The sequence below is a fragment of the Chinchilla lanigera genome, unplaced genomic scaffold (assembly GCF_000276665.1).
Source record: "Chinchilla lanigera isolate Chin_1 unplaced genomic scaffold, ChiLan1.0 scaffold00069, whole genome shotgun sequence".
NCBI classification, from domain to species: domain Eukaryota; kingdom Metazoa; phylum Chordata; class Mammalia; order Rodentia; family Chinchillidae; genus Chinchilla; species Chinchilla lanigera.
In genome coordinates this window covers 6,166,734-6,184,855 of record NW_004955470.1, presented here as the reverse complement: position 1 = coordinate 6,184,855, position 18,122 = coordinate 6,166,734, and the positions used below count along the sequence as shown (strand labels likewise).

The 18,122-nt window shown below is 42.7% G+C and overlaps 1 protein-coding gene across 1 annotated transcript in view; it reads left to right on the top strand.

Annotated features, from left to right (window-relative positions):
• The first annotated feature begins 1,094 nt into the window (after nt 1–1,094).
• Aff3 (AF4/FMR2 family, member 3) overlaps nt 1,095–18,122 on the top strand; it is a 383,610-nt gene continuing 366,582 nt past the window's right edge. Inside the window, exons 1-5 of the mRNA XM_005400832.1 lie at nt 1,095–1,105; nt 1,633–1,707; nt 3,955–4,075; nt 5,068–5,380; nt 5,499–5,884. Of these exons, the coding sequence (XP_005400889.1) occupies nt 1,095–1,105; nt 1,633–1,707; nt 3,955–4,075; nt 5,068–5,380; nt 5,499–5,884 (906 nt within the window). The remainder of the gene's footprint in view (nt 1,106–1,632; nt 1,708–3,954; nt 4,076–5,067; nt 5,381–5,498; nt 5,885–18,122) is intronic.

The window sequence follows — 18,122 nt, the reverse complement described above, 5'->3', positions numbered from 1 at the left end:
ATTTTGGAAATGATAATTATGTGTTTAGACATCACTTCTTTCTCAGCCATCAAAATTGGCTTTGGCTTGATCCCTCCAAGAAACCTCAATTTATAGATTAAAAACAAATCCCCAGTGTTGCAAGGGAAAAAAAAACAAAAAAGGGAAATAATCAGAAATGTTTTCACTACATTTTTCACTGGCCATTTTTTTAAAAATCTAAAAATAAGTAAGTCTTTCAAAAAGAGTTGACCTAAAGGGCTTCTTTTCTAGGAATGTTCTGCATCTGCAATGAATAATATATCATAGCAGTTGGCTCCTCCACTTCCATGCAAAATATATAAATACATTTGGTGATATACATGGGAGGTGGTGATTCTTGTAATTTTTATGGAAAGAAGGAATAACTACAGATGATAGAGATTTTACCGTCTGCTGGTAACAAAGCAACATAGCTTATAGCACACGGTGCTTACCAAGTTCAGTGTGTACATGGGTCTGCCAGGACTTGGAATCCTAAAACAAGTCAGCGCCCCCAGGGAAGCCGACCTGGCTTTCAGCACATCAGTGAAAGGGCTCTTTGCTTCCAAAGTAAATGCCGTGGTCTTTGCAATGCCTGGAGAGCAGAGGAGCCAAGCAGGCCAAGCTTTCATGAGGAGAGGTGAAGAGAAAGGCTCTGGGTGGACTTGTGGGCACTTGCACAAATTTCACTCAGAATTAAAGAAGTGATGGCTCCCTGTGATCAGCCCGTCTTTATGACTCAGAGCATTCAGTGTTGGTGGAAAGGTGAGCGTCCAGATGCGCAGGGCGGGAAGGGGAGTGGGAAATTCTGACTTTCTCGTACAGTGGCATTTGCTTTCATCAGGTGGCATTTTAGCTCCTAGGTCTGAAATAACACATAGGGGTGGTGGTGCTGGTGAAGGAGAAGGAGTGGATGGGTTACCTTCAGGAAGGGCTGAAGCTCAGCGGAGCTTACAGAGCTGCCTGTGAGGGCGAGGGACTGGGAGAGATGCCAAAGAGAAGGCGTGGGAGCAGGCTGGCCTCGCTTTTGTGTTTCCTCACTGTCCTTTGAAGAAGTGGGCATGGTGAGCGTCGGGGTCACCTGACTGTGCCCGATGGCGGGAAGGTATGGCACAAGCTTTGCGGCAGTCCTGTGCAAAGATGCGGTGTGTTTCCGCTAGTGGGTGATATGGAAGTGGTCCATTCCTGCTCGGTGCGAGGAGCCACAGGCTCATGGTGAGCTGCACCTTGGAGTGCTTTCTGTACCCTCAGGCTTACAGCCTTGGGAGCCAGGCAGATTAGTTAGAGAGAAGTGGCTTCCCCACGTCTTCAGCTTTTGCAAATTATGACATATTCTTTCCTACTCGGCCCTGGGAATGTATTGAGTCTGGGATCTGCTGAATTCATTCTGGCGTTTATCCTGTTGCCTTTGCCTTAAACATCCAAGCTGTGTTGCAAAATAAGTAGAGTCTGTAATGTGTTTCTAGATTCTCCCCTTGTCTTTGCCTTTCCCATCACACCTCCCATTTGGGTTGTTTGGGACACTGATGTCCCTTCCCTTTGGTCTTTGGGGAACACGCACTCACACTGATACATAGAGTGAAGGCTGGTCGGGTTTAAAGTGTCTTCTTGTGGTGTTTACATTTCTTACAGGGGTGAAGACATCTTAAACCAGAGGAACGATTCTCTAGTTGTGGAGTTTCAGTCATCAGCCAGCAGATGCAGGAGGTATTACTTTGGGCTTGGAACTGTCTCAGAAGCCCAGCATCACCCTAAATGACCACCTGCCAGCTCCGTCGTACATAAGGCCACTTCATGAATCATACCTGTCCTGTGTTTGGGTGGCATGACATGGTGTAGGTGGCCAGCATGTTCTTGGAGGTCTCTGTGAAGTTCCATATCCTGGGTGGAGACCAGAGGAGAGTTCTGATACATGCAGTGTGATCTTTTGTCATTATTATTATTATTAAATATTTCAGTGCAAATGCTAATGTTGGACTAAAAGCTACAAGTTCCTAATAGAACCAGAATTCTCCTATTGGTTAAAGCCCTCTTCACACTCATCCGTAGCATGAATCATGTGTCCTCAGAGCTGTCTCCATGTGCAGCCCATGGAATGTTCATGAAAACCGGGCTTTCATCTGGTAGACGTCCGCTAGCAGGGTGAGACATTTGCACTCTCCCCTTTCAACGTGAAGCTTGGTTCTGGGAATGAGAGTATCTTTTCCACCTTGTGCCTCATTTATGTCAGTCACTGTCACCACAGCCTCCCCAGAAAGTGACCGTGGTGCTGGAGCTGTGAGCCTCTGGGTCGGTAGAAGATTCCAGAGCCAGCAGCCTCCCTTATCTGAAGGACGCTGGTTGGACTCCCAAACCTAATAACTTCGGGTAATGTACTAAGGATGAATTAAAATGCTAATAGTCTCCATGTTCTGGATATTTTAACATTCCCTAATTTTAAATTTAAATTAAATGCCTGAGGGGCTGTAGCAGCTTTGCCAGAAGCATGTTTTGCATCACTCCGTAGACAGAGAATTTAAAATATGTTCTGGCCACACAGGCAGAGCTAGGACAAGCAGTACTTATTTTACAGTTGTGCTATTTGTGTTCCCTACAGCTACAGAACACAAATACCCTCTTTTACTACAGATAGCTATTTAGCTTTAAACATTTTTATTTTACTAAATTCTTTTGCGTGCACGGATCCTTTTATTGTTAACCTACCTCAGTAAGTAGTCCACTGGATTTTGAAGCACTAAAACAGTTGCCAAGGTCTTTTATAAATTGTCTTTGCCTTGACACCTGATGACAACACCGTAGGTCATCCTGCGTTTTAACAGAGACACTGGGGTATGGAGAGATTGAGCAGCTTTCTGTCATCTGCCTCTGATGAGGGGACAGCTCCAGTTAGCAGTAGGTGTCCTGGTCCCCACCTCAGTAATCTGTGCACTGGGTCAAGCAGGAGTGCTACACGGTGATGGCAAAGCCATTTACATTAAATGCTTCTGGGAAATGAGGTCAGTGCCAGCTTTGACAGCTGTGTTAGTTTTTCTGATTGGTAGTACTGCAGTACTTCTGTTGTTACTGCAAATCCAGTGGGCCAGAGGAAACCAGTGTGTTTCCTTCCACCAAAGAACAGGTCACTTGCTATCACCAATTGCATTAGCCCCTTTATAATCTTCTTATTAGAGGAAGAACACTGGATTTCTCCCTTAGTTCTTCCAATGGTCTGGTGTCTGGCCACCTGATAGTTGTATTTTGAGAGACTAGATACTAATTTTCTTCAACCCAAAGGCTACGCTCCTGCAACACAACATAATTCAACTTGTGTTCGCTCCCTTGGTAGGATGTACCCCTTCCTCTTGGAACATTTTTCATAGTCAGGAGGAGCGATCGTGTCAAATGGGTCAGAAGGAAGAATTGATAAGAGGAGTCATTTGACGACTTGACTGATTAGCAGCGATCAGAGCATGGCTCATAACTGTGGAAACTGCTGCAGCATGGAGTCATAACAGCTGTTTAGGGAGCTAGTTAATGAGAGAATCACTACAGAAACACAGCCATGCAAAAAAAAAAAAAAATCCCAAACAGAAGCATTCCCGTGTAACACTCAGAGGCTGTGTCACCGGAGGAAGTATGCTCATAATTCCTATTTACACATCCCTGTAATTACTTTCTGCCTTCCGATTGCTCTCAGTCTTCTCCTGACAAAGTGGTTTAGATGGTTCCTTTTTCATGTATCAGGCAGAGAAGCCTCACACTGGTGGAAACCTGTTCTGAGGACTTCTCTCCCCAAACGAAGGTCACTATCAGGTACCAGACTCCTAGGGCCTGATTAGACTGGCTTTATTGGACCTATGTTCTTGTTGTTATTGCTCTTTGTCCATCACCCAGATGTCTGCATCCCGGTGAACGGTGCAGTGTGCTTCACCCTTTAAAGTTTGGGTTTGTTCTCCTTTCTTTCTCCTGATACAGTGTCTATGAGCCAGATAGGAATGCGTTACGGAGGAAAGAACGGGAAAGAAGAAACCAGGAGACTCAACAGGATGGTGGCGCGTTCAACTCCAGCTACTCCCTCTTCAGTGAGCCCTACAAGGTAGACAGCTTTGGTTGCTCGCCCTCACCCCTCGCTGACCCCTCACCCTGCCATGATGGTGGTCGTGATGGAAGGGGCTGACCCGACAGACTCCAGGCAGCCTCTGCCTCTTCAGCCAGCATGCCCGGGTCTAGTCTTTACTGGCTTCTGCTTCAGTAAAATGTAACTTCTGTTTAATATTGAGCTCTACTTGAGGTGATTTTTATCCATAATGCAGACTTCATGAAGCTCTGTATTGATATTTCAAAGTCAGTGCCATTTGTGTTTTTCTCAGCTTTTAGAAAACCAACAGGATTCAAAAGAAATTGGATTACATGTTTGACATGTGTGGGTCATGTGGGGACCAGGGTACTTAACAGGGCTAATGAAAACGAAATTTTAAAATCACTTCTCATTTTTACCGAAGGCCAGATATGTAACCTTTGTTTCTAAGTGGAATCTCTTTCCAGACTTCGCTGGTACCTTAGGCTGCATGGCCCTGTGTGTAGTTCAGGCTGGCAAGCTCTTGCACTTTTAGCCCCATGTTCTAAGTTTCTCCCTGACTTCTTTTACCCATCAGTCTGGGTTTCTGAGAAGAATAATTTCTTATTTGCAAATTGGAAGCAGACCAGTTCTGAATCAACTCTGAATTTTTACAAAAAGCCTCCAGTGGAACTACAAAAAGGAAAAAATCCAATCCTGGAAAGACCTAGACTATTTCGTGAATTTGCAGTAGTCAATTTTCTGATTTCCAGGTAGTATAATTCCACTGCAATATGATACCAAGAATAAACTCCTCTTATGTACCCTAAGACCATTCATCACTGGCTTCCAGTTTTGGAGTGATGCAGGGTGCTGACAGGTATCTCTGGAGGCCTTGAGGATTTTGACTTTATCTCTCAGCTCTCGTTCTGAGCATGGCTAGCCTGGCTGTGTGATCCGTGCGGGCACCTGATCATCGTTTCATTTCTGTTGTCGCTAACCATAGCATGGATGTGTTTTTCTTTCTCCAGACTAACAAGGGGGATGAGCTCTCCAACCGGATCCAGAATACGTTAGGCAATTATGATGAAATGAAAGACTTTTTAACTGATAGATCCAATCAGAGTCATCTTGTTGGCGTCCCCAAACCAGGGGTTCCTCAGACTCCTGTGAACAAGATCGATGAACATTTTGTTGCAGATTCAAGAGCCCAGCCCCAGCCCCCATCTGTCTGTAGCACTGCATCCTCCACACCAGCAGCCGGCCCCGGGCAGCAGAATAAGAGAGGCACTGTGGGCTGGCAGAAGGCTGGGCACCCGCCGTCTGATGGCCAGCAGAGAACAGGTAAGTAGGAGTGTAGGGTGCTTGCTTTGCACACTGTGCTAACCCAAAGAACCAGAGTAAAAACCTGGGGTGTTCCACGTGGAGTCGCTCATTGTCATCTTCTCCTTCTTCGACTCAGCACCACAGGGCTCTCTCAGGACCTTGCTTGGAGATGGTGTTGGCAGACAGCAGCCCCGGGCCAAGCAAGTGTGCAATGTAGAGGTGGGGCTTCCGACCCAGGAAAGGCCACCTACAATGGCCACGAAGCACGGCAGCGGTGGACACTGTGTTCAGAACTTTCCTCCATCCCTGGCTTCAAAGCCCAGCCTGGTCCAGCAGAAACCAACTGCATATGTGCGGCCGATGGATGGCCAGGATCAAGCTCCTGATGAGTCTCCCAAGCTGAAGTCGTCCACGGAAGCTGGTGTGCACTATGCGTCCTACAGGGGAGTCCCAGCTGGCAAGCCAGAGTCGGCCAGGGCCAAGGCCAAGCTTTCCAAGTTTAGCATCCCGAAGCAAGGAGAGGTGAGTCTTTTCCCAGTGTCACTTTCATGCCACTGAAGAAGCTACGCGGCTTGGTGATGGTTGAAAATTCAACATCCAGGTGTCTTTTCTCTGACGATGTGGGTGAGTTCATGTGGTGGGATTTGTAGCAATCCCTATCAAGATGGACGGACATAAATAATGATTTCTTAACATTTCCAATTCATTATAATTGGAATTTTTAAAGTACCAATGGGGGAGTTGTGTGTGTGTGTGTGTGTGTGTGTGTGTGTGTGTGTGTAGGCTGCATATTAAGGAAGCACTGCTTCTTTCACTATAGTTTAAGAAATTCTTTTGTGAGCAAGGTAGTACTGACTGAAATGGGATATATTAGAAATTGAAGCATTTTTAAGGCTATACTTCTTAACATGTAAGAGGTAAAATATTTACATAAAATTTATATAAAAATTTATCTAATTATAATTTATATAATTTATAGAGTTCAAAAACTCAAAATATTAACTTTTTTTACATTTTAAAATATCCTAAAAAATTCATACAAGAACTCAATAATTTTTAAAGTACTTGCTTAAATTATTCAGTGTAAATATGGTGAATACTCAGATGTCCCAGATGGCCCATCCCTGTTGTAATATTCAAGATTCAGATTCATTGGTGTTGCTTAGAATTGTTATTGAACTCTCCTTGTCATATAAAAATAATCTTTGGTTGTGTGGGTAGATGAACCAAGGGAAGTATTTGAGTCCATATTTTTCTGGTTTGCGTTTCTATTTTATGTAAGGTATTTGTTTTTTGCATTACAAAAGGAGGTGTGTGGATGTGTTGAATTTTGGAATTCTGAACGAATAATTGCATGCTGACAGCTAGGAAGGGCGGTCAGCAGTTAGTCACTTGCACAGTAAACCTGGGCAGAAAATGAAGTTTTGTTTTAAAGAAGTACATATCACACTATATTCCAAATTGATTGTTTTTAAGAGCACATAGAGGAGAAGCAGGACAAGGCATATTTGTTGTTGTTTTGCTATGATATAGGATATTAGCTGCAATAGTCTGAGTCCTAGAACACTACCTAGGAACTATCAAGTTGTTTTTCTTTTTGATATAACTCTTTTTTTTTTTTCTTTCTGGGATACCTGGGATTGAAACTAGCGCCTTCCCACTGAGCTATATCTGTCCCCTGCTTTTTTATTTTGAGACAGGGTCTTGCTTGGTGACTAAGTTGCCCAGGCTGGCAAGTTGGAATCTTCTTGCCTCTGCCTCCCAGATTGCTGGGATTACAGGCTTGTACCACCACATTGGGTTAACCTGTTCTTTTTAAAGATGGAGTAACAGTGTGACCAACATAATCTTCGTATCTTAATTTGATTTAATAGCCAAATGAAACAAATGATTTGACATTTCTTGTTGCTTTCCTCAGATGTCCTCGTGGGCCATATGGGAGCTGAACATATCACCTTTAGCAGAGATGTCCTTTGTACCCTTGGAAATGTTTACACAGGTTTTAATGAGGAGAGTCAGTGACATGGACACCAGTAACTTCTTTTGATTACACATTTACGATAGGCTCTAGAAAGTGCTCGTTAGGAATTAATGGAGGCAAAATGTAATTTCTACAAGCATTTATGTTTTAAAAGTCCATAGAAAACACACAGAGACCATCTTATAAAACTGAACTCATCAGGCTCATGGGTTTTTGTCATCATTGCCAAATGACCTCTAGCGTGGTGACTAACTTAAACCACAGGAATCTCTTTATAACTTGGATCCCTATTGACTCTTTGCTAAAATGGTTTTTATCTACCAAAGCAATGTTAACATTATTAGGTAATAATTTGCTTATTCATTTTGGAACCTGGTAGGTCGATATACGTCGGGTTAAAAGGAAAAGATGCCTGTTTTTTGATAGCACAGTCTTCTGCGGATACCTTTTTTGAGTGTGTCATTAACAACTTGGATATTGTCAGGATGGCCTTTGAAGATCAGTGCGGGAATGACATGCCCTGTACTGTTCGCTCATCACAGAGAGGGGCCATGCCTAACATAGAGATGCATACTTATAGAAATCAAAGCTTTATACGGCCAGTATTTCATTTCCCCTACGTGTAAGGACACTTCCTGTCAGCCTTACCCTTCTCGCCTTGTGCCCTGAAACATCAGAGGCCGATCATCATGGATTGAAAAAAGACATGTGTGGTGTTGTTTGTAGAATAATACTTTAATTGGTAGGGAATCCTTTTGGAGGAAGGAATGCAGTCCTTGCTAAAGTAAAACACATTGCTCATTGAGAAAGGTATTATACATTGAATCCTGAAACACTTGTTAGTAAGCCTACCATCATAGGGAGAAAAGGAGTCTTTCATTGATAGTAGCCAAACAATGTCTATGAGTCACTTTCCCTCCCTTCTACTACAAGGATTTTTTTTTGACAGTATTCTAAGAGACAGTTAACAAACATCCTTTTGTAGGTACATTGTTCAGTATCTGTAGATCATTTCTATATGATCCACAACCGTTACATAGAAGCTGAACAATTTTATCAATCGGATTTACTTTGGAGGGAATATATGCTTTTGCTTTTTTGGTAGGGGTGAAATAATTTAATGTAACAAACAATTTCAGAAGTAGTCATACCTGTATATATTTTTTATATGGATACTATCACTATGAAAATTTCAACTCAGGAGTACTGATATTAATTTCCACTGAGGTAGGGAAGATGTCTTCTAGGGAAATTTACAGGAAAAAAAAAATGACCTGAAGGGAACTTGTATTACTTGACTAGAGTTATTTAGGATGTTTGCTGCAGGATGCAATTATCACAACGTGAAGTATTTAGAGGTTGAAAGGAAGCATTAGTTTAAAATGATGTAAAAACAAGAGGGGCTGCAAAAGTAGCTGTTTTGCGTTGAGAAGGTACATTTCTCATAAGAAAACCAGATCAATGACTAGGTGTAGTATAATGTGGGAAATTTAAAAAAAAAAAAATCTAGGATGTGATCTCAGCCTCCAGGCTATCTATCTACATGAATGGCATAAATTAGACTCTTAGCTTTTAATTTGCAGTTTCTTTCACTTACAATCCAAACTAAATTTAAAATTGGCCTTCCAGCCTGAGGAAAATTTCCTCACCTTCATCATCCTTGTAGTGGAAAAGTAATTCTGTGTTATTTTTTAAAATGGAGAATTTGTGAATGTGTTTTGCCTGATTTTACACTTCATAAACTCCCCGTTCTTTCTCTTACAACATCTGCACTCTATCTGCTGCCACGGCAAATTATTTGTTATAATTCTTTAGTCCTCAATAATAGGTAATTAGTGTAGAAAAATCCAGTGCAATTTGATGTGGAAGTTAAAGGCCTCAAGGGAATTCTTTAACTGATACACCTGCCTCTTGGCTGGTTTTTCCCAGCTCGGTTTTGTATTTAATGAAAAACATATTTTTGTTGTTATAGCCGAGTCTCTTATTCCCGGCGCCGCCCCTCATTATGAGTGCCTCCCAGGAGGCCCACTTGGAAGGTGTTTACTGTTAGGCAAGAGACAACGGACTTAACGAATGGCTGAAGCATGCATTCTAGAACATTCTAGGACATTCTAGGACAGGGCATGGCAAATTGTATTTCCAAGCAAAGTGAAGTGTTTCCTTCCCCAATTCGCACACACCTTAGCATACGATTTCAGATCTAGACAGAAACTGCATTCAGTTTGCTTGGCAGGCTATAGTTCTTGCAATGGTATTCCAAACTCTACGCATGTTAACTTGTTTGTTGTCACTTTAATAAATAGGGATGAGTTGAATCTGCAGTGGCAGAGGGCTCTGATGGCTGGGAGTGAAGCACGTGGAAGCCAGGAGGCACAGGCAGCCTCCTTCCCTACGGCTTAGTTGGTCAGGAAAGAGACCCCTACATTTGAGTATTGTGAGACTGGATGGTAGAAGTTTCAGTAGTGGTTACTGATTTATCCAAGGGAACAGAGTGACCGTTTTTGCTGATTGGAGTTTTATTTGTTAAAATGCGTAATGAAATGGTTTAAGGAGTATTGATTAATCACAGCCTTTTCATGATGGGCATTTAAAAAACAGCGTTTATGCCGCGAATGAGAGTGGGAAGATGAAGGACCGTGATTCTGTAAAATAGCTTCCTAGAAAAGCAATTAACTAATTTTTTTTAAGTTCACAGAAGATAAATGATGTAGGTTTCCTATTTCCTGTCACTGTTGGTTACCTTTGTATGAAAATGGATTTCTTCCAAATTAAAGTCAGCACCAGCCTGTCGGGCAGAAAAGGCATCTGCGAGCAGTGTGTACATTACATATTCATGCCAGTCGAAATTTCTTAATTACACTTGAGATGTATAATGTTTTCGAATTGAAATCTGCTTTCACATTGCTCCTGGATGCAGTGAGGATGTGTGTCAAGACTGGAGCCTCAGTTTCCCCACCTGCTGTGGCAGCCTCCTTCCCGTCACCCAAGACAGGTGGTGGCCACGTCCTGTGGGATGCTGCGGCTTTGCCCACAGTGCCACTTTCTGCTGCCTGCACCACCCTGAGCACCCACTTCTTGGATGGGGTCTTGTCCCAGTGATAATGCAGAAGGACAAAGATCCAAACCTGAATCTCACATGCTGGGTGAAAGCTCTTGTTTTTCTGGGTGAAAGCTCTTGTTTTCAAACTAGATCAGTTTGAAAGTCACAGAAGAGACTGGCACTTGGAAATGTTTCTGCACATTTGAGGTCTTTTGTGTTCAGCCACTGAGACCCTGAAGGGTAGGCATGTAATAACTTCAGATGACTGTGGTTTCTATAACCCTGACTGGAAAGCCTAGTATCCCTTCCCATTGCCTTTCTTCCTGGGGCTCCATTGGATTTATACTGTGAAGCTGACTTTTTCACTGGAGGCAATGCATTTCTGATGGTGGAGGTGCCGAGGGCTGGCCTTCAGGGAGATGATTCGCGTATTTCCCTGACTGTTTTCTCAGTACTTGTAAAGCTTCCAACCTCCGGAAGGCATCTGGGCAGACTGCGGGTGGCCTACTCTGAACCTGCAGTTCAGGTGTGTGCTGCTCCGAACGCGGAGCCAGGACCTGTGTCCGGAGTCATGTGCAAGGCCTCACTGCAGTTATCAGGGAGAAGAGCCTCTTGTTTTGAATCCCACCCCTTCTTAGTCAGAAGTCATTTACAGTCTTCCAGACATACAGGAAAGAGGTGGAATGCAGTAGAAGGATCACAGCGCCAGGGCCATCATCTAGACCTGGGTGTGAATACTGGGTCTGCTACCAGTTAGTCATGTGAATGGAGGCAAATAGTCGAACTTTTCTGAGCCTCAATTTCCTGAGAAGTAGACAATATGATAACGCCTGTCTGGCAGAGCTGTTGAGGGCAGTAAATCAGGGAGAGCGAAGTGATGTGCTCAGCACAGTGGAAACATAGCAAGCATTTGGTAAGTATTAGCCACATTACTGTTACCTAGCAAAGACAAAATATAAAGATAGAGATATCATTGGAAGTGGTTCTGTGTGTGTGGTGTGAGCCACAGACAGAGATGGAGAAAGATAGAGGGATATGAAATTCTGAAGGGTTATTGTACTTATTTACTAGAAACAACTGGAGTCTTGGAGGCTGAGGTTATTCTGGATTAATATAAAGTCCTAGTGACTTGATTATTTAATGCTTAGTCTCTCCTGAGTGTTATTCCCAAGTCTGGGATCACATTTGCTCTCTTGCTTTGTGCATTTGTTTTAATTTTTGCTGAGTTGCTATTACCTGTAGTGCATCCTGTGAACTTTACTTCCGATTCAATGAAATATAAAATCAACAGGATTCGGATGGAGGAAAATGTTACCGTGTTCGGGTAGGTAGTAAGTATTTAGAATGGCCCATTGAAAGAGATCTATTTGGAGCCGCAGTGTATTAAATGGCATGTTTAATTGGGCTGAGCTACAGAATTACTTATCTCCACATGATTAGCCAGCATTTGCCATACCTGTGCAGTTAGTGAAAAGGGAGGCTCTCTGGTGCTTCTTGCATGCCCACTTCTGTAAGCTGCACATGTGAAAAACTGCCTGCTGTCGACCCCTGGGCCCTCTGCAGTTGTTCTGTTTTGACTAAATGTCGAGCTTCAGGACCAGTATGATTTGGGGAGCAGTATTTCCTAGGACTAGGAAATCTTCCTGCAGTAATTGGCCCAATTCTAGAGCAAGGAGTGTGGTTTTAAAGCAAGACTGCATGAGTTGGACTATCACTCTATTTGCTAGAAAGTCCTTGGGCTCAGTAGCTTGACCTGTGGCATGGAATCAGGGTAGAATCTATCGACAGCACTTTTGTGACTATAATGAATTCATAGTTGTATGGTGTCTACAGCAATGGCCGGCACATAGGAAGAACCCTAGAAAACCCACGCTAACCATGATTAAAACACTTACCATATTGGCTTTGCATTTATTTTTTAAAGTCTCCAACTGCAGATAGCTTGACAGCCCCAAATCTAGACATGGAGGTAAAAGGAGTGACTGTCCCTACAATCAAAGTGCTACAATGCCGGAGATTTTAGTCTTGTATTGTTCTTTTTTCCAAAGCACCTCCAGCTGTACCTGACACAGAGTTGGTGCTCAAGAGATACTACTGAGTTAGCTAGTTAATTTAAGGATAGAAGTGAAAGACATCAGTCCCCCTCCAAGCCCTGGCTCCCTGGTGTTGGGCCCTCAGTAATTCCTGCCAGACCTTCTATGGGAGGAGAGGAGCCAAACACTTCCAACATTTAATTTATAGCTGCTGTTGCAGAAAGAAATGGGAACCGTATTTCCTAACGTATGTAAACACCGCACATAGAAAATGAATCTCAGAGCTATGTGCTGCCCAAGCGGCCGTACCCTGACAGGGCTGTGGTGTGCTGGGGGTCTTCCCTCCTCCTCCTCCTTGGTGTGGTTTGCATGTGCAGAAGCCCTTGCATGGGGACCTGCACGTGCTTGTTCTTGGGGATGCTCATGTTCCCGGGAGGAACACAGGGTGGAAACTGGAGCTGTAGGGAGCGGGAACAAGGAGGACGAGGAGGGGGCCTCTCGGGGAGAGCTCATTGTGTAACTTTCTGCAACATGAGTTACATTTTACTGCCTTCACATCAGCCTAGAATACACAGAGTTCCTAGAGGCACCCTTCATTCCCAGATGGCCCTCATTCTGTGCTATATTATTCCTGCTTATTCCTGCTTGTCGACATTCCGGGGTATCGGTTCTTCTTGTGAATGTATCATTTCATAGTTTTGGTAAACATCCCACCTACTTATCCAGAGCTGTGTCTATTTGCTGTCGCACGGACCAACCCTTTATAAGTGCTGCTGGCTGCATTACACTCGTGTCCTGTAACCTTTGGCGTGCTTCCATACACAGTAAATGGTCGACCTCTTATCTGTGTGATAGAAGGGTAAACAGAAAATAGAAAAATGAACACATTCTGCTGTTTGTTTATGTAAGGCCTGGCCGCAGAGAACACATCAGCTCTCGCCCTCGGCCTTGCTCGAGGAGGTCTTGCAGACCCCATAGAGAGCATCGGAGCCGGCCAGGCTCTTTCAGGCCCTCGCAGGGGGTAGATTTCTCTCTATGGCACCCTGCTGAGGCTCATCTGTCTGCCTTGGAGTCCAGCAGTGGGGGAGGGGCCCAGCACCAACATCTAGTGTGCCAATGTTGGAATCAGTGACGTGGAAGCCATCAGTTACCTTATGAGAGTTTGCAGGCTTAAAAAAAAAGAGGAAATAGAGACCCTACACATAGACTACTCTTTCCAGAAAGCTTGTTGCTAAGAGCAGCAAAGATTTTTTAAAAATAACATGTCCTCCTTGTAAAATTGTGTTTAATATTTAGAACATAAAGATAGCCAGGCATGGTGATATAGGCCTATAACCCTAGCTGCTCAGGAGGCTGAGGCAGGAGGACCACAAATGCAAATCTGGCCTATGCAAGTTAGTGAGACCCTGTCTCAAAATAAAAAGAGATGGGAATGTAGCTCTTACCTAGCATGTGTAAGGCCCTGCCCTCAAGCCCCAGGACTGCAGAACAATCAATCAAGAATATAAAAATGACAAAATTCACTTGAATTCTACACTTTGGAAATAATCACATATAACATTTTGGTATAGATTCATCTAACTTTTCTATCCATAGGCCTGCTTTATTGAACTGAGATAAGGAGATTGTATATAGTTATTATCCCATTTATTTTCCTGTTGCTGCTTGTAGGTGATTTCCTCTGTGTACCTGAATATCTAAAGAGTTTTTAAAATTCATGCAGCTTCACTAAAGAGTATTAAGTGATTCCTGAAACATGGAACCCTTTTTCAATCTGAAAGTAGGCTTTCCTAGTTTGGGGAATTTGAGAAAACCATTTACATTATTTGCAAATGTTGATTGCTTTTGATTTACACCTTAAACTTGGGACCGTGCCCTTGTTAGTAGGCAAGTATTCTACCAGTAAGGAACAGCCTGGCGTTTGTCTTTCTTTCTCACCTAGTAGTTCCTCTCTGTGGGCACTGATTTTATTTTTTCCAGCTGCACTCACTATTACCTTCCTAAGCCTTTTCTTTTGTCAGTGATTCCATTTTCGGTGTCTTTCTGATTCCTGCTCTCTCTGATTTTTTAAAAAATTATTTATTTTCAGTTCTTCATATGAGTTTTAGTTCCGTTATGTGAACGTATGGCTTTTTTTAAAAAAAATGATGACCTTCCATGAGTCTGTAAGTCATTCTTTCCTAAGAATGTATAAGATTGTGATGCTGGTCTGTCTTTTGGTAATTGTAGGTTTTATTTATTGTCCTAACTCAAAGTTTCATCTTTTAGGAAAAAGCTGGAAGTCACACTTTGCTTCACTTGTACTATTAAAGTTTGGTCCTTCTACTTAAAACGTATTTTCCAATACCAAAAATCATCAGAAAAAGAAGCAACTCTATTACGTACCAATTAGAGCATGAAGCTGCTTCCTGTGATGGGTTCAGATAACAGTGCCTTCACAGGAGCAGAGCGCTTTTTTCTTCCTTTGAAGTCTGAGGTGCTGTGCTGGTTCTGTTCTGGGCCCTCCTGTCAGAGACTGGAGCTCCCTTTACTCCTCTACTCTGCCCCCTGTGGGGTGGCCACTGGCCCCCTTTCCTCTTAATGCACACGGGATGATTGCATATGTTGATGGGCCACAAGGTGATGGAGCTATGCACATATTCCTTGAGTAATAATCCAATCAGGGTGTGTCACATATCTGTCGTCTCACTCAGCTTTTCTTTCTGATGAAAATACTCAAAAGCTTCTAGCTGCTTTGGCGTGGTCTGCATGGTGTCGTTCATCATAGTCACCCCGCTGTGCAGTGGGGCACGAGCACGCGTTGCTCCTGTGTGACTGGAGTTGTGTATCTGCAGACCTGCTTCCTCATCCTCCTCCCCTCCCTCGCTGCCCTGCGGCCTCTGCTAACCACTGTTCTGCTCTGTCTCTGTGAGCCCAACACTGTAGGTTTCGTGTGCCATGAGATCATGTGCTGGCTTTCTGTTCCTGGCTCACTTGACCTGATGCAGCCTCCTGCAGGTTCATCATGTTACTGCCAGCGACAGAATTTTGTTCTTTTTACCTGTGTCGTATTCCACTGTGCATATGTCCCACCACATTTTCCTTACCGTTCATCTGTTAATAGACACTCTGTTGATTGCAGATCTTGGCTATTTAGAGCAGTGCTGCGGTAAACATGCAAAGCAGGTATCTCTTTGCTCTTGCACGTACTGATCTCAGTTCTTTGGGCCGCATACTAACTAGTGGGATTGCTGGCTCATGTAGTAGATCTGTCTTTCATAACCACTGTACTTTTTTCGTACTGGCCAAATTAATTTACATTCCTACCCATGGTGTCCACATGGCCCAAAATTGGCCGTATTCCTTTCTTGCATGGGAAAGAAGGAAAGGGAGGGCATATTCTGCTCATGAAATTGCTGCCTAGAAGGAGCACAGACCATTTTCTCTCTCACCCACTGGCTGATGGAGCCACCTTGCTGTGTAGTTTTAGGCTGGGAAATGAGGTCTTGTCCTGGATCACTGTGTGTCCAGATTCGGTTTTTATTACCATAGAAGATATGGCTCTGTCTGTCATGATTTTGTGAGCCTTTCAAAGAAAGCAATAATTTCCTTCCACTCTCTTTTCTCTAGTGTCTTAGTGCAACTTATAGTAGGTGTATAATGTTCATTTGTTGAATTGTTGTTTTTGAATCCCTGAAAGAATAGGTCTATACATTCATGAAGTAGTTTAGAGCATTCTAGAAATTTTTGCCAAAAAAGAAAAAGACTTCCTCTTACGTTATCCTGGTTGGATAATTGTCCCTAAAATCGATGACAGCTACAACATATATGAATTTGATTGAAGTAAGTATAAATATAACCAGTTATATAGGTTCTTCTTAATATGAAAATGTCTTTGGATAATAAGTGGATTCCTATCTAAATTCATGAGTTCTCTTATGACATTTTGGTTAAGCCTGAAATGGATTAATCTTTTTCTGATAAAGTTTCATAAGCTGTGATTTCTCTGGTGACCACATTTAATTAGATATTAAATAAACTGCTTATCTTTATACCAACAGGTTTTATGACTGCATTTTTCCCTGAGCTGTATTTCACAGATTAAGTAGCTAGCAGTTGTAGAAAAAAAAATTATTTTGTAAATATGATACTCTTCCATTAGAAATTAAAACATGCCCACATTTAAATGGAAAATAAATATTTAATCTTAAAGGACAGACATAGGAGAGATGGTCTAAATGTATATATTCTTGTGAAAATAAACTTGTTTTTCCTAGTATATTCCCCTAGAAACTGCCTATGCTTTTTGAAAGTGGAGAAGTTCCACTTCATCTACCAGAGCGAAAATATTTTTTGATAGTGTTCCAAAGATTTTAAATTAAAACCTGAGTTTTCTTTCTGTCCTTTTAAAAATGTTCTCTGTTAAGTAAGATTCTCCAAGATTAACACAGCATTCCAATTCCACTACACCCCAGTGTTGAAATGGAGAGGAGGTACTGTACCTGAGGAACTCATGAATGTCCAAAAAAAAAGTGAAGATTGACCTACTCTTTATTGAAAGGATCACCAGAGAGGTTAGTCTAGAAACACCAATGGCTTTTTCTACAGATCAGAGCAGAAGTTTCTGAGTGGCTTGCAGGTTCTGAGATCCACAATGGAAGTTATCAAAAGTTGTCAGGGGTTTAATTTTTCTTGGTTCAGTTTCCCTGGAGCAAGCCAAATATTTAGAAGAGACTCTTTCATCTTCCAGGAATTTTTTTAGTTTCATCAAATTTGAAGTCAAAGGATTTTTACAGTTCTGCGCAAACCTCTTCTCCATGCATAAGTGGCTTCCAGGGAAGATGGTGTAGGGACGGGTGGGTGGGGTGACCTCAGGAAGGATACCTGACCCCTTGGTTGGTTGTGTCAGGGTTGGACTCACTTGGGGGTCCTCTGAGTCCCTGGTCTGGCATATACCACAGATCAGTTTCTGGGGGCCTTGTGGTTGAATAGTATACAAACTATAGCTTCCTTTTTCCGACTCCTTCCTCTTAATTATTTTTTTTTAAACAAGTTGCATTAACAACAACTGCCGTGATCTCTAAGATTTCATGTTCCACGATGATCTAGATTTGCTCTGGGTCCTTCTCTTGTGGATTACTCTGCTCAACAACCTCTCACATCCTTCTTCATTCCCTTTCGTGCTACCTTCTCTAACTTTTGCATGCTCATCTGGTCGTTTCTCTTTCGTAAACCCCTAGCAGCAGGATCTGATTAATCATCCTGAAGATCCGATTTCAGTCTTTCCTTCTTAGCTCAAAACCTGGCGGATCCACAGTCCCCGCAGAATATACACCAAATATTTTATGGAGTAAGTGTAAGCTATTTAATGATAATTTAATTTCATAATTAATTTAAAATTTTTAAGTTTGCGGTGAAAACACCTACTTAGCATAGAATTTACTACTTTAACCACTTTTAAGTTCAATAGTGTTACGAACAAAGCACTTCTATTGTGGTGCAACATTTCATAATTCTTGAGGGCGTCTTCCTCCTCTTCCCAAGAGGCCTGTAAAGTCCATTAGAACACAGGATTGTAAGTATTATATGCCAACACGTTCAAGGGCTTCACGCTGGTCAATTGAAAGTACACGCAATTAAGTGGCAACCACTGGCGTCTTCTTTGAGCTCAGGTCTGAGCACGCTGTTACCCTTTCCGTTCTGAGGATTTCCATGAGCCCTGCTGGT